At 46.0% G+C, this 27,697-nt stretch overlaps 9 protein-coding genes across 9 annotated transcripts; 3 read left to right on the top strand and 6 right to left on the bottom strand.

Annotated features, from left to right (window-relative positions):
- Positions 1-375: 375 nt before the first annotated feature.
- N7478_003151 (uncharacterized protein) lies at positions 376-5,009 on the bottom strand (the record flags this gene model as incomplete). Its single annotated transcript, XM_056919365.1, has 16 exons — positions 376-513; positions 568-612; positions 682-1,135; positions 1,204-1,493; positions 1,551-1,799; positions 1,867-2,295; positions 2,355-2,427; positions 2,499-2,572; positions 2,704-3,302; positions 3,364-3,411; positions 3,472-3,596; positions 3,650-3,748; positions 3,807-3,929; positions 3,981-4,583; positions 4,714-4,939; positions 4,985-5,009. The coding sequence occupies 16 exons, from the start codon at positions 5,007-5,009 to the stop codon at positions 376-378; spliced, it is 3,600 nt and encodes a 1,199-aa protein (XP_056782523.1).
- A 10-nt stretch (positions 5,010-5,019) lies between these two features.
- Positions 5,020-5,611, bottom strand: N7478_003150 (CDR ABC transporter; the record flags this gene model as incomplete). The annotated part of the gene is made up of 2 exons (XM_056919364.1): positions 5,020-5,127; positions 5,189-5,611. 2 exons carry the CDS (start codon positions 5,609-5,611, stop codon positions 5,020-5,022), a joined length of 531 nt encoding a protein of 176 aa, XP_056782522.1.
- Positions 5,612-7,197: 1,586 nt separating this feature from the next.
- On the top strand, positions 7,198-7,986 carry N7478_003149 (uncharacterized protein; the record flags this gene model as incomplete). The annotated part of the gene is made up of 1 exon (XM_056919363.1): positions 7,198-7,986. One exon carries the CDS (start codon positions 7,198-7,200, stop codon positions 7,984-7,986), a length of 789 nt encoding a protein of 262 aa, XP_056782521.1.
- Positions 7,987-8,569: 583 nt separating this feature from the next.
- Positions 8,570-9,607, top strand: N7478_003148 (class II aldolase/adducin family protein; the record flags this gene model as incomplete). The annotated part of the gene is made up of 2 exons (XM_056919362.1): positions 8,570-8,873; positions 9,003-9,607. The coding sequence occupies 2 exons, from the start codon at positions 8,570-8,572 to the stop codon at positions 9,605-9,607; spliced, it is 909 nt and encodes a 302-aa protein (XP_056782520.1).
- Positions 9,608-10,170: 563 nt separating this feature from the next.
- On the top strand, positions 10,171-13,857 carry aarA (L-aminoadipate-semialdehyde dehydrogenase; the record flags this gene model as incomplete). Its single annotated transcript, XM_056919361.1, has 3 exons — positions 10,171-10,264; positions 10,334-10,529; positions 10,593-13,857. 3 exons carry the CDS (start codon positions 10,171-10,173, stop codon positions 13,855-13,857), a joined length of 3,555 nt encoding a protein of 1,184 aa, XP_056782519.1.
- Positions 13,858-14,261: 404 nt separating this feature from the next.
- Positions 14,262-14,779, bottom strand: N7478_003146 (uncharacterized protein; the record flags this gene model as incomplete). Its single annotated transcript, XM_056919360.1, has 4 exons — positions 14,262-14,394; positions 14,451-14,507; positions 14,556-14,647; positions 14,711-14,779. The coding sequence occupies 4 exons, from the start codon at positions 14,777-14,779 to the stop codon at positions 14,262-14,264; spliced, it is 351 nt and encodes a 116-aa protein (XP_056782518.1).
- Positions 14,780-15,369: 590 nt separating this feature from the next.
- Positions 15,370-16,710, bottom strand: N7478_003145 (isoaspartyl peptidase/L-asparaginase; the record flags this gene model as incomplete). Its single annotated transcript, XM_056919359.1, has 1 exon — positions 15,370-16,710. The coding sequence occupies one exon, from the start codon at positions 16,708-16,710 to the stop codon at positions 15,370-15,372; it is 1,341 nt and encodes a 446-aa protein (XP_056782517.1).
- A 597-nt stretch (positions 16,711-17,307) lies between these two features.
- On the bottom strand, positions 17,308-17,980 carry N7478_003144 (protein transporter TIM17; the record flags this gene model as incomplete). Its single annotated transcript, XM_056919358.1, has 4 exons — positions 17,308-17,349; positions 17,428-17,601; positions 17,658-17,837; positions 17,912-17,980. The coding sequence occupies 4 exons, from the start codon at positions 17,978-17,980 to the stop codon at positions 17,308-17,310; spliced, it is 465 nt and encodes a 154-aa protein (XP_056782516.1).
- A 1,376-nt stretch (positions 17,981-19,356) lies between these two features.
- On the bottom strand, positions 19,357-22,960 carry N7478_003143 (uncharacterized protein; the record flags this gene model as incomplete). The annotated part of the gene is made up of 12 exons (XM_056919357.1): positions 19,357-19,418; positions 19,474-19,610; positions 19,662-19,715; positions 19,768-19,803; positions 19,856-19,944; positions 19,995-20,029; positions 20,087-20,134; positions 20,193-20,305; positions 20,371-20,458; positions 20,520-22,136; positions 22,453-22,590; positions 22,909-22,960. 12 exons carry the CDS (start codon positions 22,958-22,960, stop codon positions 19,357-19,359), a joined length of 2,469 nt encoding a protein of 822 aa, XP_056782515.1.
- Between the last annotated feature and the right edge of the window lie 4,737 nt (positions 22,961-27,697).

Below are 27,697 nucleotides of genomic sequence, written 5' to 3'. Positions count from 1 at the left end.
TGTAAGTAAGAAAAGGCGCGTGGGAGAGGTTAATTGGCATGGGATTTAAGCAATTAATGACTGCATGACAGAAGCCCATGAACAGCTTTTTTTTTTTTTGGCAAGTAATCTGGCAGGCACGAGCGATCAGCGCGCCGGGGAAAAAAGGGAATGATGAATGGGGAAATGGGGGCGGAGCAAAGATGGATGAGGAGTCGAGTGCCAAGCCTTTTTAGCTTTCGGCGGAGGAGCTGACCCTACGCTTTATATGTGTGCACATGTGTGCTGTCCTAGTACTAGTCTACGCTCTTCAACGATTCTGCCTCTTCATGGCTTGGAACATTTGGTTTGAGACTAAAATATGCAAAGAAATGTCTTTGGCTCCCCGAGACCATCCTAGACTGATGCATGTGCAATATGTTTTGCCTTGCGCACACTGAACCACCGTTTCATATTCCGAACCCCATGGAAATACAACCAAGAGAATGCGAACACAACGATAAAATTGAAGACGACGTAGGCGCAGAAGACTCCCTAAAAGGTTAGGATCAACCGCTGGCATAACCGGATTTATTTAAGCATGCTCACATAATCCCGCCATTTGTGGGTGTAGAAGACGTTCAAACTGGCAGCCTGAGGGGGACATGCAGTTAGGAACAGATTATTGCCTTTGAAGAATATGAAATTATGAGAATCACTTACAAACTCATCTCCAGTCGAGAATTGGCAAAAGGCACACATTCCACCCCCTGCCTCACGAACATAACCCCCAGATGCTTCGATATAAGTCTTCGCATATTCTTCGCAAGTCAAGCCAGAAGGGGGACTGAAATGTGCCTCCTCCCTTTCAACACATCGAATAGGGATGTTGTGGGTTACCACATCTAGGAGGCCTTCAAGGAAATAGTGGAAAGGTGTAAGCCAGTACATCCACGATTGCCAGAAATGAGGAAGGGCAATATATGGCACAACAACACCACAGAACGAAGTTGTAAATGTAAAGAAAGCTGGAACCAGCAGCGATGCGAACGGCTCATTTGGTGAAAATGCTGCAATAAATTGCCCAAAGCCAACGTAGAAGCATTCAAACAACATTAACATCATCCAAGCGTAGCCAGAGGTAAACGAGTCTCGAGGGAAACCGATTCCCCAGTACCTACAAAAGTGCGTAATTTTCTTTGGTTAACAATAGTCCTGACAATATTATCTTAATCTCTTACTTACCAACAGTTGAAGTAAATAGATCCCGAGACGATGGAATACGGAAGTTCCGGCAGAATACTGCTTACAACAAATGCAGTCCACGAATAAATCTTGGAGTTGGACTCGCGAGACTGATAAAGCCTCCGACTATGTAGATATTGTGGCTGCAATTGCTGGATGAGTGGAGGTGAAATTGTCAAGGTCATAAAGATTGAAAGGAGCCTCGATTGCATATCAATTGAGCTGTTGCCCAGATGCCAAAACGTAAAAGCATTGGAAAGCCCAGTGATTATGTGCAGCATGAACTTCCCCTATTCCCATGGTTAGTATGACTCTATTGTTAATAGAATTAGCGATAAACAACAAACTTTGATATATTCGGGATTCCTCCAATAAGCTATGAATCTTCGCTTGGTCACAGTCGTTATCTGGACATGGAGAGGCATGGCATATTCACGATCTTCGTTAATCGCTTCAAGCTGCCTTTTGCGGCGAGAGCCAATAATATCCCTCAGCTGATTGGAAATATTTTTCGACTCCTGTGAATGTTCCCATACATCACCCCAGTCCTGGCCTTTATAATCTGGATTTCCGGCTCCAATAACCTCGAGCATGTACTAGGTGCATCACATCAGAAAAGCACACGTACCCGGGGCATCAAATTTTTGGAAGTAAGAGACCTACCTCCGCTGGATTTGCGTGCAGTGAGCATTTCATCCCCCCTTTTGTTTCGAAGTACTTTATTAGGGTACGTGAGTCGGACCCTAGAGGACCATTGTAAACTACCCGCCCACCAGACTGTAGGAGAATTAGTTCGTCAAATTGTTCAAATAGAACAGCTGACGGTTGATGAATCGTGCAGAGAATGGCCTGTTCTGCATCTGCAAGCTTTCGCAGGAATCCAATGATATTGAATGCTGCTAAAGAGTCGAGTCCTGAAGTTGGCTCATCCAGAAAAAGTAGCAGCTCGGGCTTACTGGCCAGTTCCACTGCAATGGTTAGTCGCTTGCGTTGCTCTTGATTTAGTCCTGAGCTCATGTAGCCAATTGTAGCACCAGCAATGGATCTCATTTCCAAAAGATCCATCACCTTCTCACAATAATCATACTTCTCCTGCATTGGATTTTTTTTGGTTGCCTCAGTAGAGCCGAAAATCGCAGTGATTCCCGAACTGTCGCTGTGGGCTCATGAATGTCCACTTGCTCGGCGAAACCCGTCGCACGTTGGAAGCTCTTTGGCAGATGGCTAGAATTGTCAGAGCTGTCTTTCATATGACTCCCAGGTCATAGATCTCCCTCAAGGACAAGGCTACTTACTTTCCGTCCACCAGAAAGACCCCGGTAATGATCCCATAATTAATTCGCTGAGCCAGTGCATTCGGGAGTGCAGTCTTTCTGCTCAAGTCAGCGTATTGAGCAATGTTATCATTGAAATAATCTCAAAGCCTTATCATAAAGAATTATCTGCACCAGATGCACCCATCAATGCTGTAAGCCGACTTGGCTTTACATATCTACTGACATTCTGTAAGAGAGTCCTCCGTCCATTTTTGTAAGGTATAGTATAATTCACATTCTGCCACGTAAGTACCGACGCGCTTTTGGCGACTTTCTGAACGTCTCTACCCGAGCCCTCGTCTGTTGAGTCTGGAGATGGTACTTCTTTCTCCACAGATTCTTCATCTATTGGAGGGCCGATAAGCTCGATAGCATTTTCAACTGACTTTGAGACTTCTCCTCGTTTGAAGACTGTGACTGAGCTGCCTCCCTTGTCGGACTTCTGGATTTCCATACCGATCATTGTCAATAAGACGAAGAATATAAACCAAGCGACAAGAATTCCCAAGTTTCGCCACAAATGTGCTCGAGAGTATGTATATGCAGTTTTTATGTAGTCAGACCCTTGAACAATCACTTGGTTAGGTGCGCTTCCTTGAAGGGCGCAGGTTTGATGGCCGGACTTTGCATTTGGTCCTGCGGGAACAAGGTAAGGAGGCTCGCATTTAATTGAAAGATCATGAAACTCATTGGCCATTAAGGCCTCGAAGGTATACTGAACCGGGTTGATCCAAATGAGCCATTTTAGCCACGGGTGCATCTTCCAGGGCGGAATCAGATAGCCTGAAAAAAAAACCCAAATTAGTATGGTTCTTCGTCCACAGTTGAAGAATAGTTATAATACCGGTATATACGATTAATGCTTGAATAGAGACACCAGTAATACGGGTGGCTAGGCCAATAAAATATCAGTGCTTGAAACGTTAGTAATGAAAAATCATGATATTCTTACCAATATCCAAGGATGCACAAAGTGCCCCTGCGGCACGAAAGAATGAATACATTGTCATAGTTAGTACGAAAGTAAAAAGAAAGTTGATAAAGAATTGAGATGGAGCTCGTGCAAGATTTGCCATGCTGCAATGATTTTCCTTAGTTTCAAATACCAGTGCGGCTTTTGAAAGACCTACAAGTATACTACCTCGTTGAATAAGACAACTTGAATCAACACTAATGGTACATCCACAACTACCTGACCGAGAGCATATGCCGCTGGGCGATAGAAAGAACTAGACTCAATCAGAATATGGAAGTTTGAATCTTCTCAAATTGTAATTCTGCACTTACAAGCTCTTGTGCTTCATCAGAATTGGTCGACTTTCAAAAGCAGCTGTCAACTCCGCAAGGGCGAGTAGAGCGTTGAATAACAGGATGAAAAACATGACATCTCCTCGAGTGAAAATGCCGGAGCTGCAGAATTTTTAGTATCATAAATTCATACGTTTCATAACTGTCATATACCTTGTATCTGGGAGATCATAGAACAGACTTCCCACAATTAAAGCTTGAAAGATTATTACGCCCCATTTCCCCGCTAGGGCTGCTTGATCACCAAGGATGACGAGCAACTGACGATGAGTAAAAATAGAAACCTGTTTCCAAAATGGTATCGTGAAGTTCTTCGTTGTCATGTTTCTTCTGGCGAGTTCCCTTTCGTGCTCTTGAGATTTGAGTTCATTCTCGAAATCTTCAATATCTGCAAATGTGGCCTTATATGCATCGCTCCTTCGGTATGTGGCCTGAAACTCTTCTGCAGTGCGAGGAACTCGGCTTTCACACCCAGATCTAATACGTCTTGCGTTCTTGTCACTAACAGATGTCAAAAAGTCCGGCGTTGTCCATCGAGGTGGGCTTTCGAAACCCAGTCTTTCGAAATATTCCTTTGCGTCCTCTGTTCGACCAAAGAATGCGCATTTTCCGTCTTCGATGAGTATGACCTTGTCAAAGAGATTAAATAGGCTTTCGGATGCCTGGTAAAGAGCCACTAGTGTCGAAACATGGGCAGTGTCTGCTAAACTGCGTAGACTCTGGACATACTCAAGCGCAGTACTAGAATCTAGACCCCTCGTTGAGTTATCTCAACACTGAGTACTGGCTTTTGTCACCATGGCCTCTCCAATCGAAACGCGCTTTCTCTCTCTTTGTTCATGGGGAATGTTAATCAATGGCCATCATATTTTGGGGGACAACCTACCCGCCTGAAATGCCTCGAATATGCTCGTTGCCAACTTTTGTTCCCATGGCATGTTCGATCCAGAACAATTTAGAAATTGCAGTAAGAAAGGTTTTTTGATATTCGTCGCGACTCTCACCCGGAATGCGTGAGGGTTTGTCTGGAGTGCGAGATTTGAGAGCAAAAAGTAAAGTATCTCGAACCGTCAGGGTAGCATAGTGAAGATCATCCTCCGGATTGTACAAAACTAAAAGATTAGATTTTATATCACCAATATTGAGCGATGGCTTACCTTCAGAATGGTACTTTTTTGCCATTGTCTCCGAGTCAGTTCCTCCGTAATGAACGTTGATTGCCAATCACTTTCAAAAAAGATGAACACCCTGAGCCAGGCCGACCAAGAACAAGCAACATCTCTCCCGGTCGAACACAGCCCTGAGATTCTGTCATTAGATACTCACGCGTAGGGGTTAAAAAGTAGCACATCATATCATACCGTGAAGCCATCCAAAATAGCGCGAAGCTCCGGCTTTGCTACTCTCGTCCCTCTCCGGCCCCCAGTGAACAACTTTTTCACAAGTCTTGGAATACTAAGCAACATGTCACCATTAGTAGGCTGAAAAGCGGCCCCAAGTCCAATCCCCTTGACTGTAAGAGATTTCCATACGACTCCAGAATACCGTGTTTTCTCTTCTTCGGGGTTTGTTTTCCGCTCACTTCCAAACATCCGCGAAATCAAACGTTCTATTTGTGCCCATTCCTCTCCTTTGTGGCCAGACGCATGCATTTTTTGCTCTGATAAGGGACTTGAAACACCGGTGTTATTTATCTCATCGTCATTGGATGATGGATTGGTTGTTGATATAGAGCTCAAATTCATCGATTGATCTGGCCGAGAAGAAATATTGATATCTTCCATTGTTGTACATGTACTTCGTTTTTGCGTCCTGTAGTGATAAGTTTAGAGTAGAGTACCTACCGGGTTAATGGCTGCCTTTTCCTAGTTTCCCATTTGAAAATGCTGGCCCTCGACAAGAACTTGGTAATAGAAGCCCCATTCACAATGGATTCTTATACATGCAAAATAATGATAAGCCCCCTCGCTAAAATATAAATAGAGATTTGTAATACACGGGCAACTTAGATGCATGTTATGTCAAACATATCGTCTGTGCAGAGCATTCTGCCAAGCCTTGGGTGGTTGATCGCCAGGACTAGCATAACAGTCGCAGGTGCTCGAAATTGTCAAGAGAGCAGCGATTCAGCTTGAAGTCTCCTTGGACTGGCAGAGAAGATAATTATGTCGGATTAGGTGAGTTGCAGATTCTGACTCAGTCCGTACAACGCCGTGAGTAACTGATCGCAATGCCAAGGGCAGGTATGACATACGCAATACGATGAAGTCATCAATAGCCCTAGGTACGTACATATTGGCTTAAAGTTCCTTGTATGGTTGAGCACGGAAATTACAGATCGATGCCAATTCTCAGATTTACTAAATAGTACCTAGGTGGTTATGAAGTACATAATGCTTTTGCTTTGCTGTCTGAGCCGAACAGCATGGCGTCTCGAATTTTCAAACCTTCTAGCTCTGTTGCCAATGTTCTCTGACGCTTGGCTTTAGAAGTACAGTTCCACACCTTTAGTTGGCTTACATGAGATAGTCACTGTGGAATGAGAGATTTAATCATGAAAATTATTCGCTTATTGAGACTTGGAGCTTTTCTAAATCTCTGGAGTTTCATAGAGTGGCAGCAGCATCGGGTATACCTCAGGTGACCTCCATTTTTCAAACCAAATATTTCAAGACTGGAGAATGTGGCCTAATTTTATGTCAATGAGTGAATATGTTTTCTCAATAGGGATTTATGAAGTATCGACATCTTCTTCCCATGACATGTAAGGAGCCAGAGGGCCCCGGGCATGCCGTGAACTAGTGGTTCGCCGTCAGACTGCCGTCACCCGGACATCACCGAAAGTGATTTGATGATGTAGATGTAAACAATCATTTTTATTAAGCTTCAAAATAGAAACAATATTTTTGGCGTTTAGTTTCTTTTACTGTAGGTACCAGTTGTCTTAAAAGAGCAACCGATGAACCCTAAGGGCCACGTCGGATTTGAAAATCTTTGAATTGTATATTTAAGAAATTTCAATTCAAAATTTCCATTATATGGAGACATTTGTCAAACCTTGATCATGAACTTCAAATATTATTATTGCTCTAATCCACTTAAACATAACGATGGTGGACAGCAAGAAAGATAGACAATGATGGACGCTGCAGTAGAATAGATGCCGGCAGCATCCGTCTCTTAGACACATGTAGTGATGATGCTTCATACCGGAGTCTTATTTCCATGGACCGACGCCATTGTTACAACATATTTTCGAGTCTTGTATTAAAAGCAAGAACTGCCAACACAGATGCCCAAGACGCTTAATCCACAGCTAAAACGAACTACTATTCTCATTATACGTCTATTTAATACTTGAGCGACTACAATGAAGCCTGGAAGAGGTCGGCGAATGTTTCGAAAGATCTTGGAGTTTTTCCATTTCACTCCACCGGTATCCATCAAAAAACAAACGGCCAAGAAAACATGCTACACCTTTAGAGTTGTTGGACCCAAGGATCACTCTACCACCACCACCAACTATGATGACTGCCCCCCTCAATACACTTGCAATTCTGAAGATGAAAAATCAGCCGAAGAGTCATTCCGCATTGAGATTCAAAATGAGGTTGTTCAGCTCTGGAGACGAGTCTGGCTAGGTCTCTACGAGGTTGATGATGGCGATGGTATCTACGAAAGACGGCATCATTACGATCGACTTGAAGCACTTTACCTTGGGGCAGGTTTTCCTGGTAAACTGTCTACTGCCGGGCTTGATGCTCTTCGACGCTGGTTCTTATGGATTAGTCCTCGGAATGGCATGGCTGCATTGCGTCTGTTTGACAATATGTCTATCCCCACTTTGCAGTCAATCATTGAAGTATTGAATGCATATGAGAGTGAGATCCCGCACCTGCTGCAGCTTTATTCAATTTTGGGTAAGGCACAACTAGGATTGACGCAGCTACTTGCGTTGAAGAATGATCATATCGCGGAGACGAAAAAGCGCTTTTTGGCAATTGCGAAGCCTATGGCAAGACGACTTGAAAAGTACGATATTCGAGTTGATGTCCTGACGATGAGAAGTTTTGACGAAGCTATGGCACTAGGACATGAAGGTTTTCGACAGAAAGGCCAACATGTTTATTACAAAGCGTTTCCAAACCGACGTCGTTAGGTCTTTAGATGTTAGTACTTTGTTGTAATGCCGATGAAATGGGGTCGGTCCTTCTGAGGCTTGCTTACTATAAGCTTAATATACTATTACTAGTATTTAAAGTATATTTGCCTCCATCTGAGTTGTTGATATTTGACATCTTTTTTGTAGAAATATTCTACACGTTGAGATGTCCTTTGTCCTTATTTCTATATTTTCAAGACTCAAGTTAATGTACTTTCACATCATACTAGATTTGAATGTACATGTAGTCGTCTTCATCACGATATCGAAGACAAAGAGTCCATTCGCGGAGATTTATTGGAGTCTCGCCTTTTCGCCAAGTCCACAGAATAGTGGAAAATGCATAAAATGTATGCAATAATGTAAATTCCGATCCCGTGATTGTCGACAGGTGCGCAGAAATGTGGTTCTCCACTTCTAGTCGTGATAGTCTTATAGATCCGTCAAATCTTATTGGACTAGCCCTTTAACCCCGCATTATGGTTGAGCACCATGCGCCGGTTATATGAATAGAGATTATTAATGTAACAAACATCTATTCTACCATTATACAAAGCACACACTCATCAAATTCATCATTATGGCACCACCCTCCGTTGTCGAAAACGTCTCGCTCACCCCCAGCGCCGAGCCAAAGATTATCCCGTCAGTGGGCAATAGTTCAAAGCTCGAAGCTCCTTCTCAAGTTCAGGTGCTCGGTAAAACGAAAGATGGCCGAGATTTGAAAATTCGCAGTTATCCTAAGTTTGACAATCTGGAGCATGAGCGCCTGTACCGCAAGCAGCATTTAGCAGCAGCTTTCCGCATCTTTGCGGACCGAGGCTTCGATGAAGGCGTTGCTGGTCACATTTCAGTGCGCGACCCGATACTCACCGACCATTTCTGTAAGTTTTTCCCATTTCGACGTTCATTATCTTGGATCTCTTTCATCCCCTTGCTCCACAACCACTCGCCTACATCGAGGCTATCCAATCGTTCATCGGTTACCAAATCTGCGGTACTAACTCTTTTAGGGATCAACCCTCTTTCGGCCCATTTCGCCTTAATCAAGGTATCCGATCTCATTCTAGTCGATGAAGATGGGCTAGTCGTTGTTGGTGACGAACCCATCAACGCACCGGCATTTGCCATCCATTCTGAGATCCACAAAGCCCGACCGGACGTCCATGCCGCTTGCCATGCACACAGTGTTGCCGGCAAAGCATTCTCTTGTTTTGGACGAGAACTCGAAATGATTACGCAAGATGCGCTGCGATTCTATAAGAGCCACGGTGTCTATCGTGATTTCAAGGGCATTGTTTTGGATAAAGAAGAGGGACAGCGAATAGTTAATGCCCTGGGACAAGGCAAGGCTGCCATACTTCAGAATCATGGCCTCCTGACAGTTGGTGGTAGTGTGGACGAAGCAGCATTTTGGTTTATAAGTCTTGATAAAACATGTCAAGCTCAGCTCTTAGCAGACGCCGCTTCTGCGGCGGGCTATGAGAAGAAGATCATCGACGACGATGAAGCAGCCTACGCAGCTATGCAGGTTGGCGGTCCTGAGAAAGGCTGGTTGGCTTTTCAGCCCTATTATGACGAGCAGGTGGCCAAGACTAAGGGCGAATTTCTGCTTTAAGTATGGTGAGCCTTGATTTTGTTATATAGATGAAGTCTTTGCACATGTAAAATGGATGTATTACTCGTCGCTCTAGCAAACGTCATTCTTAGCTTTTTTCTGATTGGTGCTTTATGTGTTCCACATGGTCTTAATTATATCAAGAAAGTACTTCTTCGTTGTCTGTCCTAAAGAACTTGAATTAAACGTTCAAAATGTTACAGGGTTCATTGATTTTGAGATAAAGATATGCAACTTGTAGTGGCATGTTATACGCTACAATCCTCTATCACACGGCAATCTCTCGGTAAATGGAAAACCATTCATTTTCGTCTGTACGAGATTTTAAATCATAATCAAGTCTATGAACAAGACCAGTCGACTGATATTCCCAGTTAGCTCGGGATGTTTATACTTCTCCAGTTTCCGCCAACTGGTCCATATGCTGACATAATCATGACTCACCCCACAGGCATGACTCACCCCCCTCACTAAACCTGCTAGGGCTTAGGGTACATTGGTACTGCCGGCATCGGCTGTGACTCGTTCTGCTTCATTGACTTCATGCAATCAAGCCTCATCCAATGCTTCGAGGAGAAAAAGACACAATGGCAGGGAATTCATCTAGTCCATTACCGGACCCGACAAGGGATCTGAATTGGAATGGTTTCAAAGGACGTAAGTTCTAGTATGAGCTCTAATGGTCTAGAATCTCGGAGAGCTAACAGATTACCCCTCCGCCATTAGCAATCCACCAAATCTTTGCTCGCAACGCGGTTGCCCACCCAGAGAGGCTCTGCGTTGTTGAAACTAAGGGTCAACAAAGCCCCGAGCGTCAATTCACCTATAAACAAATCAACGAGACCTCCAATCAGCTAGCCCACTTCTTTGTATCGAATGGATGCGAACGCGGAGATGTCGTCATGGTTTATGCTCACCGGGGGTTCGTTAATCGCATCATGGAATTGAACTTGGTCTTGGAAGATCTATACTAACGAATATTCAGCGTGGACCTGGTGGTCGCATATATGGGAGCTCTGAAGGCCGGCGCAACGGTCAGCGTATTAGATCCACTTTATCCCCAGGATCGTCAGAAGACGTTGTTAGAAGTCGCCAACCCTCGATTCCTCGTTCATATCCAGCGAGCAGCTGAAGAGGCCGGTCCTATCGGTGAATCAGTGTCCCAATTTGTTGCGGAAAATTTACAAATCAAAGCTCATGTCCCGGCGCTGAAGCTCCTAGACGATGGAAAGCTTATTGGCGGTTCTAGTGCTAGCGGAGAGCCAGACTGTCTCCAGGCTTATGAGTCTCTCAAAGAACAGATGCCAGATGTTGAAATTGGCCCTGACTCGGTACCCACTCTCAGTTTCACCAGTGGCTCGGAGGGTAAGCCCAAGGGTGTTCAAGGTCGACACTTCTCCTTGACTTACTTTACACCCTGGATGCAAGAACGATTTGGTCTTTCCAAGGATGACAAATTTACCATGTTATCTGGTATCGCCCATGACCCTATTCAACGTGATATCTTTACACCGCTCTTCCTCGGCGCACAGATTCTTGTGCCCCATCGTGACAGCATTGGACATGAGCTCCTTGCTGAGTGGATGAAGGAACATAAGGCTACTGTCTCCCATCTTACACCTGCCATGGGTCAAATCTTAGTTGGTGGTGCCAGTGCCCAGTTCCCTGCGCTCCACCACGTGTTCTTTGTCGGAGATCTCTTGACCAAGAAGGACTCTCGTAGACTCCAAGAACTTGCCCCGAATGCTGCTATCGTGAATATGTACGGTACAACTGAGACCTCAAGAGCTGTGTCCTTCTTTGAAATCCCAAGCAAGGCCCAGGAGCCTTCATACCTTGATGATCTTCCAGATATCATTCCTGTTGGTCAAGGGATGCTTGACGTGCAGCTTTTGGTTGTTGACCGCGAGAATCGTTCTCGTATCTGCGACGTCGGAGAACAAGGTGAACTGTTCCTCCGTGCCGGTGGTCTTGCGGAGGGTTACCTTGGAGACGATGAACGCACCCGTGAACTGAACGAATCCAAATTCTTGACCAACTGGTTTGTTGACCCCAGTGTTTGGACCAAGGAATACGAACAAGTCGCTTCTCAGGCCCCTGAGCCTTGGATGAAGCTATATAAGGGTCCCCGTGACCGCATTTATCGAACCGGTGATCTTGGTCGATTCCGTCCCGACGGCGCTGTGGAGTGCACTGGACGAGTTGATAACCAAGTCAAGATCCGTGGCTTCAGAATTGAACTTGGTGAAATTGACACTCACTTGTCTCATCACCCCTTCATTCGTGAAAACGTTACGCTCGTGCGGAGAGATAAGGATGAGGAGCCCACTCTGGTGAGCTACATCGTTCCAGAGACGAAGCGATGGTTCGAGCAGCTGGCTCAAGATGGCAACCTTCCCGCCGATCCAACCAATGAGGATGAATCGCTGGTTGCTATGCTGAAGAAGTTCCGTTCCTTGTCTGAAGATTGCAAGAACTTTTTGAAGACCAAGGTTGCTTCTTACGCCGTACCAACCATGTTCATTCCACTTGCTCGCATGCCCTTGAACCCCAACGGCAAGATTGACAAGCCTGCTCTTCCCTTCCCGAGCACCAGTGATCTGGCTCTTGTCAACCGACGGGCATCAAGAAGCTCTTCCCTTCAAGTCTCCTTGACCGAGACCCAGCAGAAGATTGCTGATATCTGGGCATCGGTCCTGCCAAATATCACTGCTAGGATGCTTGCACCTAAGTCCAACTTCTTTGAAGAAGGTGGACACTCCATTCTTGCCCAACAGATGCTTTTCAAGGTTAGAAGAGAATGGAAGGATATTGACATCCCCATGGGTGCTATCTTTCAGTCGCAGACTTTGGAAACATTCTCTGCGGAAATCGAACATGCTCAGGATCCTACTGGTCTCCGACTGGATCAGAATGTCCACGCTAGCTCCGCGATTGTGGATCAGGCATACTCAGCGGATGCTCGAGAGCTGGCCGCTCATCTCCCGTCTACTATTCCAAAGTCAACCACTTCCGAGGCCACCACAGCCTTCCTTACTGGTGCAACTGGTTTCCTCGGTTCTTACATCCTCAATGGCCTTTTGGAATCCAATAAGAACATGCGTGTTATCACGCATGTGAGATGCAAGGATTCCGCTTCTGGTCTTCAGCGTCTTCGAGGCATTGCTGAGGCATATGGACTTTGGCGCCAGGAATGGGCCGGCCGTGTCGAGGTTGTTCCTGGTGACATCGCCAAGCCTCAGCTTGGCATGTCTACTCAGGACTGGGATCGCATTACCCAAGAAGCTGATTTGGTCATTCACAATGGAGCCCAGGTCAACTGGATGCTTCCGTACTCCAGCTTGCGTCAGGCTAACGTATTGAGTACAATGGAGTGTGTGACTCTTTGTACTTTCGGAAAGGCCAAGCGCCTCGCATTCATCAGTTCCACCTCAACTTTGGATACCGATCACTACTTCGAGATCAACCAGAGTGGATCCAAGGTCCTCGAATCCGACGACCTAGAGGGCAGTGCCAAGGGCCTGGGCACCGGCTATGGACAGTCGAAGTGGGCTAGCGAGTATATTGTTCGCGAAGCTGGCCGCCGTGGTCTGGCCGGTGTTGTCATTCGCCCAGGTTATATTATGGGTGACCCAGAGTCCGGCTTTTCCGTTACTGACGACTTCCTCTTGCGTCTGTGGAAGGGCTGTATCCAGGTCAACGCACGCCCAGACATCCCTGGAAATAACATCAACCAGGTCCCAGTTACCCACGTCAGCCGAATCGTTGTCGCCTCAGTGCTGCACCCACCAGTTGAGCCTTTGGGAGTAGTGCAGGTTATCAGCCACCCCCCATTGACTACCAACGAGTGGCTCGGTTCATTGGAGACCTATGGCTACAATGTACCTCAAGTCCCCTATCGCGAATGGTGCAACTTGTTGCATAACTATGTGGCTGATGAGGGCAACACTGGCTCTAAGGAGCTTGCACTTCTTCCCTTGTTCCACTTTGTCGTTGGAGATCTGCCATCAAACTCTGTCGCGCGAGACCTTGACGATGTCAATGCCACTACTGCGCTGCGTTCCTTTGGTGTCTCTCCTGAATTACTGAGCGATCGCGCCGTCACCACAGACATAATTGGCCGTTACCTCGCCTTCCTGTCTGCCACTGGCTTCCTACCTAGCCCATCTACTGCAGGTGCCAAGGCCCTTCCTCAAATTGATAGCGAGAGGTTGAAGGCCATGGGTAGCCTTGGTGGAAGATCGAAATAAGTTTCGAACTCATGTGGAATATACCCGGCTACCCTGCCATAACATAGCACTATCATTGTATATAAGGTTGATTGTCTTTGTGTCTTACAAAAGTTTTGAGATTTAAAAAGTCCATAGCGCGATATAGTGGACGATGCAAATTGAAGAGTAAAAATTATAATGACATACAAATCAGTTGCCCTCAGTGCTGTCTAGCTTTCTTCCAAGGTTGAAAATTTGCATTGCATACCTAGCAATGAACTAGATACTTAAATACTTTTACCTTATACCTAGAAATTATTGAGACTTCAACACCATCTGCAACCTTGGGAGTAATCTTTTGCAAGTTCTTTCATTAGATTCAATAAGAATATAGATCTGGTTTCTACTTTCATCTATACTCTTTCCATAATTTATCCTCATTTCTAATCGTAAATCGAATCAGCATCATAGCAGTGAACGCTGACGGTCTTGTTCGAAATCTCCAATGGACTGAAGCTCATGCATTTATCCTCACCCTCCATTCCAATCCAAAGTGGCTCATTACACTTTTCATCACTACATAAATGTCAGTATAACATACCGACACAGGAATTTCCATAAGCTCATCATACGTGTAAAAGTCACAAACCACATCCTCTGGAACCTCTGCAGCGCTGATATCCTTTTGCCTGCGTCGATTAGCTTTTGTCTCTGCATTCACACATTGCAGCTCTTACAAATTCTCGGGTAGAAGAACACATTTGCCATCTGCCGCGACCTCGAAAGAATCGCCTAGGCATGTCTCCTCTGTGAAGAGGGTGGCTGGGGGCTGTAAGAGAAGACCGATTAGTATTCTAGGCGTGAAGGACGTGATGATAGTAACTTGGAATACCTTGGCTGCTACTACGTTCTTGGCGCCATAGGATAGTAGAGCGAGAACGAGAATCTTGTAGGACAACATGATAAATAGAGGTAATTATGAGTTTCGTCAATATGAGTGTTACATTGAAAAGAACAAACGCGAATAAATTAGACTCGAGGGTCAATTTATGTTGTGAAAAGCTCTTGTATGGATGTGGCTTGCAGAGGAATGATCGTCGGTAACACAAAAACAATATCTACTAGTATATGCAAGGAGACAGACAAGCTATTGATTCTTGCTCTGAATTAACCAAGTAACAGACAGTGTTTATTCCAGCCATCAGAGTGTGGGTACCTCGCATAGGCCAAATAAAGAGTACGCAATTATCAAATTTTGACTTGCAGATATGGAGCATAAGGGTGGCTGAAAGCTCGTGCGTATACATAGTAGGCCTGCAGGTGTGATGCCAGGCTGAACCCAACCTAAAGGATGGGAAGAATTCAACAAATGTCATTGTACGTCATTCGAGAGTAGAACCAAGTAAAGACTAATCAATGAGACTGGGGTAGGTAGAAATCAGGTTGGCATTGGCAAATCTATCTGCAAGGTGCACGCGCAGCGGAGTTCCCTTCCCAGCCGCCCATTTTTATGGGATCTACATACTAGTACACCCCACCGAGAATTCGCGTCTATCGATACTCTTCGCGGAAGACCATAATCCTCTCATGCTCCTTTCCAGAGCTGTCTTCCTCGACCCACGCACGCCACATCCCGCCGGAATTGAAGTCGAAAACAACTTTTCCTCGGGGCAGTTCTCCACTGCCAGCAAGTCCCGAATCAGCCTCGATCCCAATAATGCCACCTCCACCTTCTCCTGTGATATTCCAGCGTTGGCCGGCAGATCGTTGGAGTTCACCACCAGGACCAGCCACCGCTGTAACGGCGTCGGCTAAACCAAGGCTAGGTGGAGAGAAACGTAGCATCGCAGCTGCAGTACGTGCAGCAGCCACTCGAAGGAACGAGTCACCGTTCCCAGTGCCTGAGATCGCAATTGCACGTCTCTTATAAGCCTTCTGTGTTGGGGAGGAGGCTTGGTAACCCAAAGCCTGCTTCTCTGATCCAGACCAGAACTGCCTTGTTTCCAAGCTACCTGGAAGAGGCGTATACTGTGCTGAGGTATGAGTTTCTCTCATAAAAGGAAGTAAGCAGTCCGCCAACAACTCCCTAGCTTCCTGGATGAAGCCACGTGCAGATGAAGAATCAGGACTTGGAGCAATGTTCGGCACAAGCTCTTCCCACGATTCAGCCCAGAAGCCCGCACCAAGAGAAGGAGTATCCCCAATTCGACCAGGAAGTTTATTCGTCAGTCCACCCGTACTAGTGGCAACAGCTAGATTGCCCCACTGATCCAAACATACACACCCAACAGTTCCCTGGCTCAATGATAGAGGTTCCGCCTCACCCTTCAATCCGCGCTGATGCTCATCCCATCGACGCTTCGTCCAAAACCATTCATCGGGCTTGAACTCTAGTCCCCATTCCCGCGCAAGCGTCTCGACATGGGAGCCATGTAATTGCGAGTGTAGATTCCCGCCATCATGTTTTGGTGCACCATCCACCGTCACGCCCGTACGCAAAAGAGACTCGCGTGCAAGTCGGATAGGGTGCCGAATATTCTTAAGTCCCATTACACCTGCTCCACGTTTGATGGTGCCTTCTAGGTTGGTGGTTGTGTCTTGGACCGAGGTGACCATCACTGACGCTTCCATTTCAATCGTTCCCTCTGTGGTAAAGACGCTACCGCGGCCACAGTTGAAGAGCTCGTCATCCTCCATGAGGGAGACGGCGTGGACGGCGGCGTCGAGCGCTGTGGCACCAGTTTTGAGGAGGTTGTGTGTTGAGCGGAGGTAGGATTGAAGTGAGGCGTGATGGGCGGCGTATAGATCCGGCGGGAGGGTGGCGCGTTTAAGATTCCCTGCACCTCCGTGGAGGATCAGTGCAGGCTTGAAAGAGGCTGTGGGTTCTGACATTTCTGTAGTTAATGGGGGAGTAGGTGAAAGTTGAAGTGTTCGTGCGGGGAAAGAAGTCGGTGTAGTATCGGCATTGCGCAACTCCGCTAGCGTCGTTAACGTGCTTGTAAGATATAAAATTGTCAACAGAAAGGTAATTTTGGTCAGGAGAATAATCCAAATCAGTGTTTGTGTAAAAAAAATTGCGTATTATGCGTGTTAGCAATGCGTTAATGTACAAGTATCCAACACGGTCCCATCTTCAAATGCTTTTTTGTTTGCAGGATGAGTCGAGAAATTCGTTTGGCAGGCCATCTGGCAATGAAAAGATCACGTACGCCAGCCTTTGAAATGGCCCATAAGAATAACCCCGTCATCCACCAAATCACAATGCTCCGAAACACAGGCCGCCGGCGGCATATAAGAAAGCTCAAAGCAGAACGAAACCAGTGACCTCTATGCTATGTCGTTTAAAAATGAACCCAAGCCAAAACACCTGAGAAGAGAGACCCAATATGGGAATGTTATAAAGACAGCGATCGAAGAAATTCGCGACTTTTGTGCCGTCGAAAATTATGGGTCGATCGCAATTGTTGATGACAGATGAGAAAGGGGTATTTAAGCAAAAGCCTTCTGCTCGGATGGAGGAGGGGGAGGAAGCTAGAACGAAACATTCCAGTTAGAAAAATAGCTCAGATGAGATAAGAGCATGAAAGAATTGGGGAAATCGCCACATACCTCGAGCTTGGTGTTGTCGGCCATCATTCGTTGGAAACCAATACCGACACCCTCGATGACTGCGAGGAAAACGGCGCACATGATGGCGGAGTTACGGGCGGCCTTGACACCACCACGAACGGCGAGAGAACCACCGGTCAAGAAACCGGCGGAAATGGCGTTCCAGGCATCTTCCTGTTTCCGGAAGTAAGTATTTGTTGTAGGATGGCAGATAATCGATGGATGCGAACCTTCTTGCGAATACCCTTGATAGCACAGTCGAAGGTACTGAACAGACCACCCCAGACACCGAAGTTACCACCAAGTACAGGAGCTCGAGCCTTGATAGCTGTGAGAGCACCAATGCGGCGCTCGCCGTAGGGGCTGTTGCGGAAACCCTTGACACCGTGCCAGACAGCACCACCGATAGCCTAGAGATAGAAAAAACATCCGGTCAGCTCTTCAATGTTTCACGAGAATGTACCAGCTACAGATGAAGACATACACCCATGCAGAAAGCACCACCAAAGTCACTCAGAGCGACATAGGGGCAGGGGTCCCGAGTGTGATCCATTATGATTGAGGAAAAGAGAAAGTCGTGTCAGGAAGGGTGACGGAGTCGCGAGGAAGTCGGAGAGAAACGCGATGGTTCAGGAGATCTTGGTAAATAAGATCGATCGCGAGAGATTTATGGAGATAAATATTGACAGTGTAAAATTGGCAGAGCCAAACCTTGGTCAGAATGTCGAGGTGGGCAAGGAGAGAAAGATATATGGGGTTTGCGGGTCGATGACTTTTCTGATTTTTGCCGGGGAAAACGTGACTTGGCAGTTGAACCCGGTCGCCACCGAATCCTATACCTGGGGCTGCAACGTTCATAGGCTCGGGTGCTTCAGGAAGAAACCATAGTTTACAAACTTTACATCGCCCCGAGATAAAGAGAAAAATGCGGGAATTTCTCCTGCATGAACTTGTCGGGCTAGAAGATATTTTTACCCCTGCATACATTATTCGAGAGGCTTTTCATGTTGTTTCTGCCGTCTTTCCCGGTTGGCTTACCCTACTTTGATCGAAGATGTGGCTAGATAATGTACCTGCGATGCGCTCAGGCGCATTACCTATTCTTGATTTTTAGTAGTTGAAGTTCTTTGCTTTCACTAATCCCTGCACATGCAGGTATACGGAAATTTTCTCTCAGAATAACAAAGTTTTTTACAAGATAAACCGATATCCTACACATCTTGGGGAACACTGACACATATGCACCTCAGTTATTATCTTCTCCTTTCTTAAGTAAACAACCAGTATGACCTGATTTTATTTAATCTGCTGCACAATTGCTCTTCATAAGAGACTCCCGATAAATAGAGAGAACTGCCATTCTGTGGCAATGGGAGAACAGTATGCAACTTCTCGTCGCAATCCACATTTAGCAAAAGATAAAAGGAAAGAATAGAATAATCACAATGTAAGATCGTATACACAACTAACGACTCAAATCAACTATCTTATTTCTTTCGGATGATATCAGCAACATACAAAACGTTCCTGTCTGTCTGGCAAGAGCAAAATTCCATTCGGTCCCACACTGGCACAACTATCAGCTAACACCAGATAGATTTTGTCGAGGTCATATCAATAGAATCCAATTACTTGGGGGCGGGGCCTCCTAAGCATGTGGTCGTAAAGGATTGCACGTTATACTTCCAAAGTTGCATAAGTGGCGAACCTGGCAAATGATTATCTCGTAGTAGGTGCGTCCATGAAAAACTTGGAAGGGGTTGGGGGTCATTTATCACCGAGAATCAGTATGCTTCTTGCTAATAGAACCTCTGGATCTTCTGTGAACTAGCTTTCCACTTGAACTACATGAGAACAATTCTTCGGGTTTCAGAGCTGAAAACAGCCTATTTCATTTTTTTTGTTTCTTCATATCTATATAGATGGCCCCTACTTCTTTTTAGACGAACCACCAGGGACAGTCGCTCCCCTCCGCTTATATTTTCGAGGATCTACTTCCTTTATTAGCATTGTACAAACCGTCATTATAGAAATGTAGGTCCATACCTTTCCGGCTCATGAGAGCTCGATTCCTCGTTCCTTTGCCTCCTTCCCAGAAGCCGCTACCGGCCTTGCCAATAAGCACTGCTTTGCAGATACCGCAGTTCTCGGGTCTGTAAATTTGTTCACGAGAGCAGAATCCGCTGCCAGAAGTTAATACCAAGCTGCATATTTGAGACTTCAGGTATACATACCATATCATACGATTTGCGTGTTCGTTTGGATGATCGGTTTCTGCGTCGTGGCATCTAGATTCGTCAGCATACGTTCAACACAAAGATAATAGGCGTTGACACTTACTTATCGCAGGGGAACACCTTAGCACAGCAACTGAATCTGCTAGGGGTTAGAAATATGGAATAGTGTATCTAAACAATCAATAGCGCACCTGAACCAACGATAACTCTTGCTGTAATGTTGGCAGCGGCCACGTCGAGGAAGCTCTTGTCCAGCAACAATTCCCAGAACCTCTTTAGGCTGTGGAATGATTAGCATGTTTTCGAAAAGAACCAAGGGTGTGCTCTTACTTTCTTCTTCAATGAGAGGCCGGATCGAGATGAAACTACGATAAATGTGAATAATTTGAATCATATGAAAAAATCAATAAGTTGGAACTTACTGGCGGCGCTTCCCACAAGCAAAAACTTCACTTCGGGGAGTTTGAAAACTAAGGCTAAGTTAGTATCTAATCCCGGATTTGCACTAGGCTTGAAGGATATGTATACCCATTTTGCGATGGCAATGACGGCACATTGCCATGGCACTTTCTCCACGGACTGCCGACACACCGGGTGCATGGTATGGAGTTGAGCACTCGGAGCAGGTTGGAATGAAGGTACTTCAATTTACATCAGTAAGAACTTCTATAATATTGCAAAGGTAGTTATTAGAGATGATACGTACCTTGTAAGAAGATCCACAACAGTGCAACCGTCCATATCCAGATAACCAGCACGATTAGCGTGAGAGTGCATCAGTTGCTTGCGGAAGCCTTCAGCAGAATATATTAGTTCAGATAGTCGGGAAATGATGAAATATGATAATAATCTTACCAATAGTCATAGAATTGGCACATTTGTTGCAAGACTCCACTTTTGGTGTGCTCTTCGGATCCGTGATATTCGGGACGTTCTTGATATCCATTGTTTCCTTGCACCTCTCACACTTGATCGTGATCGCAAGATACATAGTCTCCAATAGCTCTATTCCGTAGAGCTCTAGGAAAGGGAATGATAATGCAACACCTTGCCCTGGTGTGTCGGTTGCTATAGGGACTGTTGCGCCACCTTCACTGTTGTCGTCGCCCTCCTCCTCTTCGGAAGTTTCTTCAAAGCTCGACTCGTCACTCATCTCGCTATCGTCATTGTTTTCAGTCACTGACCACTCAGGTGGACGTGGGATGACGTGCAGGTGTGGTCGATCTGGATCCTCAGCGGAGACAGCATCATTGGGCTTTTCTGATTTGGGAGATAGAGTCTCAACCGTTTCCGTATGAAGATGTTCATGTTGCGAATGATCAGCAACTTCAGGCAATGGTGTCTTGGCAAAATTGTGCATATTGCTGGCCAAGTAATTGATCTGGGAGACCAGATTCAACTGGGAATTCTTGTCTATCCACTGTGCAAAGCCAATCTCTACGGATCTGGCTTCTGGAGAGTCGATATTTTGGATTTCGATGATGGAATGTTCAAGTGGATACAATGCAGGAACCAGAAGTCTCACTACCTTCACAGCCTGGAGCTGGCCAGGAAGACGATCCCTCTTGTTTGGCTGAATCGGAATGACAAAGGAAGTCTCTGATTGTTTCTGGAAAAGTGGAAGTCTGCCAAGTCGAGCTTCAATCTGCTTCGCCTCCAGGGATCTCCTTTTCTCAGCCTGGGCCTTTTGATCGGCCGTATATACATTTCTTGCAACATGAGGCTTTGGCGGTGCTCTGGGCTTGACAGCAGCCTTAGGTATTGGCTTTGATAAAACAGGTAATTCAACGGGAGCTTGGGTGGCAGTCTTGCTGGTAGATACTGAGCCCCTGTCGGCTGTTCCAGTGCCCACATTAGCAACAAACTTGAGCTTGGGACCTCTTTCGAGGGATGTGAGCAATTTTTCCAGCTGCCTGTCAAGACTGTTCGTCCAATTGAGGAGTGTGCCGCGGCCATTTGTTCGCAATGTGAAGTCCACAATGTCGTCGAATCCTCTCGCGACATTTGATTGATATGCAGGTTCCATTTCTGGATTAGTTACTATAAGCGTCGGTCGACCCGAGGCGGGATATGACTTCGGAACATGCAGCACGCATTGTAGTGCATTCAATTCAAATGGGAAGTCAGGGTCAGAGGGGGCCAATCCAAATTCTAGAATAGTTCCATCGCTGTCTGTCTTCTCTTGTACTTGAAAACGTCGTCGCAATTGGTTTAGCTGAAACTCTCTCGGGTCTTTTTGCTCTGTTTTAGAAACTGGCCTATGAGGCTGAGCAGCATGTGAGACCGTTGTAGGCTGTTTAGACTGTTGCTCATTGGCAGCCACATCCTTATTTTGAGGAGTTCTATTGAGTTCTAGATTTTGTTGAGCATCTGTGGCATCATGAGAACCAGATTGCTGATCTGCTGAAGTCACGCTCTGCCCACCAATAGAGCTATCGTGGACATACGGGCATTCAGCACCGGCACGGCAGCCTAGACCAAGGTCAGTATCAAACTCGAAAATGATAATTCATCGTTGTTGTGCTGCCCATGTGAAATCATGATCTGCCAATAAATGATATTCAGGCAATACGAGAGGCATCCGATGACTGGATCATTGACTGGCAGATTGAAATCAAGCCCAATTCGTCTAACACGATGCCACATTTGAGTAAACTTGCATGTATACGAGGGACGAGGCTTATCATCTGGCTCATGTAATGGTAAAACGACAACAAAACGATATACTCCATAAAACAAAACAATAACAAGCACAGAAAACCAATAAGTTGGATCTGATAACACGTACCTTTCTTAGTTGTAAAATAACGACAATTTCCTCTTTTCTTGGGTTGGCGAGCGCTGTACGGCTCTTCCGTGAATGTAACACCATGGGACGAAGTCGCAATTGACAACTCATCGCCAGCCAAGGGTGGTTGGTCAGTCCCTGTTTAGAAAGGCAATGAGCGTGTGATCAGAAAGGTTGCGGCCCGCAGTCCAGGCCGCTTCGGTGAAAATTCAGGCCATAAGGTCAGAGCTAAGGGCCTCAACAGGTTTCCAACCACTGGACCACGGGTGGCCTCGGTGGCTCAGCGTGCATGGACCTGCGCTGCCCTGCCACATACAGGACGCTTGCAGGAAAGACAAAAGCACAGGAAAGGAAGGTCGAGACCTGGAAGATCATCTCTTTGGTTTGTTTTGGCGGGAGACAAGCCACCAACGACACCATGAGTAATAGGGCCAATGAAAATGAGATAGGACTTACTATGGGCATGGACTTCGGGACCCGCTGCAATGTCAGTTGACTGGTTCTCCATGTTGGAGCTGAGCCTATGTGGACGGAGAGTAATGGGGGCGAATGCTGTCCTGGATGAACCAAGGCGAGGTGACGTTTGAAATGCCAACGCAGAGATCGGGTGACCTTGGACAGGATCGACAGGACCAGATCTGCAATGCACAACAGGCAATCTGCGGTGCGTGAGCGGCGTTATAATGTGTTGCAAGTAAGGGCCAGGGTGGGTAAAAGATGGCGCTCTAAAAAAAGCCGGTCCGAATTGATCTTGATTCTGTTCTTGAAGATATAGTATTTACTGAAGCTGGCAGTGCCAAGACTGGTCGAGTTTGATGTGGGGAACTGCACATCGTGTCCGCCATGATTCAATCTGACTCACCATTTCCCATGGAATACTCATGAAGACTGGAGAAAAAGTGACTCATAAATGGGGGGCAGTAACATGAAAACTGCTAAATATTGTATTAGATAATTCTAGAAATATTCGTACTACTGTACTGATCAGTGATTCAGTCAAAAATTAATCTTTCTATCTAGTTAAGTTAGTATCTTCCTACATTGCAATATTGTCAAACCCAACAAACCCAACAAACACAATAGTGAAAACATAATTATGTATAATTATGTAATCAAGACCCGATGCTCCTTATACCTCGTTATACTTTCCCAGTTCAACTCAATGTTGATATTTTTACACGAACATCTCCAATCCCAGAATACAAATGGTTTGATACTGCATGTATTATTTTTTTTCTGAAACATTCTGCATAATTCTCAAAGTGGCGAGTCAATTCCCACTTTATCTCCACAATTAACAACATTATTGCTCACATCCGTCTCCAGACGGGTTACCGCAATCAGAAAAACGCGCATAACAACCCTCCACCTCCCACTCGGGCGGTCAGATCGCGCGATACGCGGAGAAAGGTGAGGGGTTCGGCTTCCAGAACCCCGCCGACTGCACACTAAGCTCTAGGGCGATGCCGCCACACCAGCCCTGGAGGGTTATGCGTTTAGCCCACCATGCACCTCACAAAGGTACCTAAACACCGATAGATCGGTCCCCCGTCGGTAACATCAAGGGGTCAACATGATCAGATGAGCTGAAGACTTTTTCCACCCCGTTAAATGGATGCCTCAAAAAACAAGCAGACTTTTCATGCAGGGACAGTATTCGCCAAGGTAGGGGAATTAATTATAAATGTCAGGAACAGATTACATACACTACTGTAGTTGTTTCTTACTCGGAAGAAACTACCCCGGACATCTATGTATGGACTTAAGAAAGGCCAGAATTTGCCACACCAGATCAGATGATGGGGTTCTGTCGTGATCTTAATTGAATGAGAGTTAAACCGAAATCTAAAATGGTACTTTTTCCGATATGCAAAGTTTATACCGCCGCATGGCCGCGCTTAAGGTTCAGAATGAAGCCGGCGACCAGGGTGGAGAGACAAGTTTGCAGGGAGTATTTATTTTCGTGCTTCAATCAAATGAGGTTGAAAGTTTGACATGGTCACACCCCCTTCTCTGGCGCTGGTCGATACCCTGTCTAGCGTCCTGGTGGCTGTCATAGACTCTGCTAGTTGCATTGGGGTTCCCTACTTCTGGGGCCGGTTTGGAGGATTTCAACGGTCGGAACTGATACCTTGGCTTAATCGTAGAATGAGAGGAATGCGCCACGGCTTGAATCGATATTCAGATCGCAGATTATTGTTTGTATTAGTTTAATATCTCGAGCTTGGTTTGTGGCTGAGTGATACATTCCTTTGTTCTCCCTGCTGGAACACTAGCGTACTCCAGGGCTTGCTTGGAAGTAATTATTCCACGAATGTTTACCAGCAGTGTAGTAGCTCATTCGTGTGAACCTATACATAGATGTAGCTACTAACGAGGTGCTATACACCTAGAAATACAATCCTCTAATCTCCACCGAGCGCTCAATTTATCTATATTGTATTTAAAAGATCATCCGGTGACAATAAGCGTTCGATTGAACTTGATACCCAGAGTACGATCCCCCATGTGAGAGCACCTTGTGCGATGAACATGGGGAGATACATACCGAGGCAGTTGTTTCTGGCGGGCTTACCACCGTTCACGGCCACAAGACCGTAAATAATGATATAGAAGAAAAGAACAATTATGTACATTATTGAGCCTTTGTCAAATAACCCAGATTTGCATATTTAACAGCATCTAAAGAGATTAACCGCTCTCAGCTCCAAGGCTCTGTGTATGTATCCGTCTTTACTCCGTACACCCATACCGCGCTCCACCGTGTAATACCAAAACAAATTCACGGCCAAGTCCCGATACGACAATACCGTAATATTCCGAAAAAGGACATCCGGTTCCCAAAGCAGCCTAGCTCCATCTAGGCCATGGGACGCACCAATCGGATCATCCTTCCAGAACCTTTCTGGAAAAAGCCCTCGCTGTAACTCAACAACCATGGGATTGTCCACGCCGCAAAAGACTCAACAACATCCAAATTCGGAATCCGGCAAATAGTCCCGGTAGAAGGCACATAAATGTCGATATTCAACTATAACAGCGCGACATCAATATCTTACATCTTATCTATAGATGTGTTTCCCGACATGCGTGTGGCTTGCATCGTTACATGCGGCATTGATTCGCCGGAGGACAGAGCTCCTTCGTCCTATTCACGTGATTGATGACCCACGAAGCAGAGCACCAATCATGTAGCACTTATTGACGGGTTTTCTCCCGAGGTCCGCGTGGGTGGGGATTATCGTATACTTTGTACGACTCGTTACAATTTGAACTCCTCGTGATCTGTGCAATCCTTGTAAGTAGTTTGTAGCTTCGGGCTTGGGCCGCCGGAATCCCGAAGAGTCCAACTTTTCGGGATACCGAGACTAAATGTATGGGAGTAAGTTTGATTGCGAGTTGCCTTTTGTCAGTTTCCCCTGAAATATCTACTCTATCCGTCGCAGTGGATTCGGAGAAACTTAGGGGGAAACAAGGAATGCCACCGGCGAAACTGCGGCATCGAGAAACATCTAGATCGAACACGTAGAGATGCGCGTGGAGAGTTGTGAACCTGTTTGGTATCTCTAAATATGTAGTGCGTGGTCCACAAGGAAGACTGTCATCCGTTTGTGAAGAGTGGCAAGATCAGCTTCATAAGTTACTATGTTGGACGAAGCTATGTTATTCATCTGCGATCAGATGTAGTGTATCTGTAAACGCGATTTGCTTATATTTTTTATTAAAAGGTCAACAGATATTTAGCTATTGAGAATATATTGAGCATCATGCGTATACTGAACTTTATAATCGCAAGTGGTCGTTGATGTACGCTGAAGAGCCTCAATTCCATATCGGACTGGCCGACATAGAACAGCCTGGAGCATCAACATGCTGCAGCTGCATCATCGGCATGCCGAATCCTGTGACGCAAGTCATCAAACTAGACCAGCCAACAAGAAATGCGAATTGAACTAAGCCCTAAGTCCACTTTTCTAGCAAACTGGCATTCTACGAGCCTCACCGTTATACTCGATTGATGAAGTGGTGGACACAAAACACCCAAAGTAGCAATGCCGATCTCCAGATGTCAGTTCAATACTGCCAAATACACACTATAGAAGACCATAACAATACCGGTGAGACGAGCCAGTCAAAAAAAGATGCGGACGTTGTGCGAATTACGCATGGTTCCAGAGTTCTGGTCTGATCCACCGTAAATCCCACTAGCCTCTTCACCGAGGAGCTGAGATCGAGGCCCAAAAACGTCCGCTGCGGGAATTTTTTGTGGGTATTGGGGGAGAATTTTAGCTTGAATCGGTTTAGAGGTGATTGTCAAGGCCTGGAGGTGGCTGGAATCCTGCCGGCGCCATTGCTTAGGGGGTTAGAGTGTTGGTGAGTGGATTTGTAGGCGTCTACGCCTACGGATGATACTGAACAAGTAAATTCCGTTTAAAACACTCCGGGAAAATGACCGGAGCAATGGAATCTTGAAATCTGATATTTACTGGGTGAGCTTTGTCCTCTCGGTGAGTGAAGACCATGTTTCCTGTCATTGAAGGTGCCCTGGATCCTTAATTCGAACTAGCTGTACTGTTGAAGATGAAGCTGATTCCAATGAATCCTTTCTTTTTTTTCAGTTGGACCCACGAATGTCGGGCACCTCCTGATTGCATGGCCAGTCATAGCTTGCTTGGATTGGGGAAAGAGGAGCCCGGCGGAGAAAGTCGGGCGTTTTAGGAGAGAAAAGCGTGGGGTGGTTTGGACGGTTCCACATCGGCCTCGATGCAACACATTGGGAGCGCCAAAAAAGGCAAGCACCGAACATTACTTATAGATACGTCATTTTTGGAGATGACTCTGGAGATTGGAGTTTCAAGTAATATCATCTATCATGTATCAGAATATGATCCTTGTATATACTCAAAAACGCCTTCTCATACAGGAATTCCAAAAAAATCCTGAAAAACCTGGAGTTGAGCAGAGTGATAAAGCTACAGCGAATCAGCGAGCAGAACGCGAGATCGAAAATCGCCATCTCCCCGGAGTCACGAGCATCCCGTGACCCTCCCGTGACCCCCCACCAGGCCACATGACTGCAAACATGACATCAAGCATGTCTGGCGGGAGAGCGGAGAGCGGGAAACTCCAGTGCACTCCAGGACCTATCGACTTTGCCTCTTTCCCTAGGCTGAACCCAGAATAGATTCTCTGATTCTCTAGCTTCGCCAGGCCTGCCTCTCTTGAACTCTGCATATAGTAGCGC

Source organism: Penicillium angulare (assembly GCF_028827245.1).
Source record: "Penicillium angulare strain IBT 27051 chromosome Unknown utg000003l_segment0_segment0, whole genome shotgun sequence".
Classification (NCBI taxonomy): domain Eukaryota; kingdom Fungi; phylum Ascomycota; class Eurotiomycetes; order Eurotiales; family Aspergillaceae; genus Penicillium; species Penicillium angulare.
Note: the sequence above shows the minus strand (reverse complement) of the source record. Positions and strands in the feature narration are given on the sequence as shown.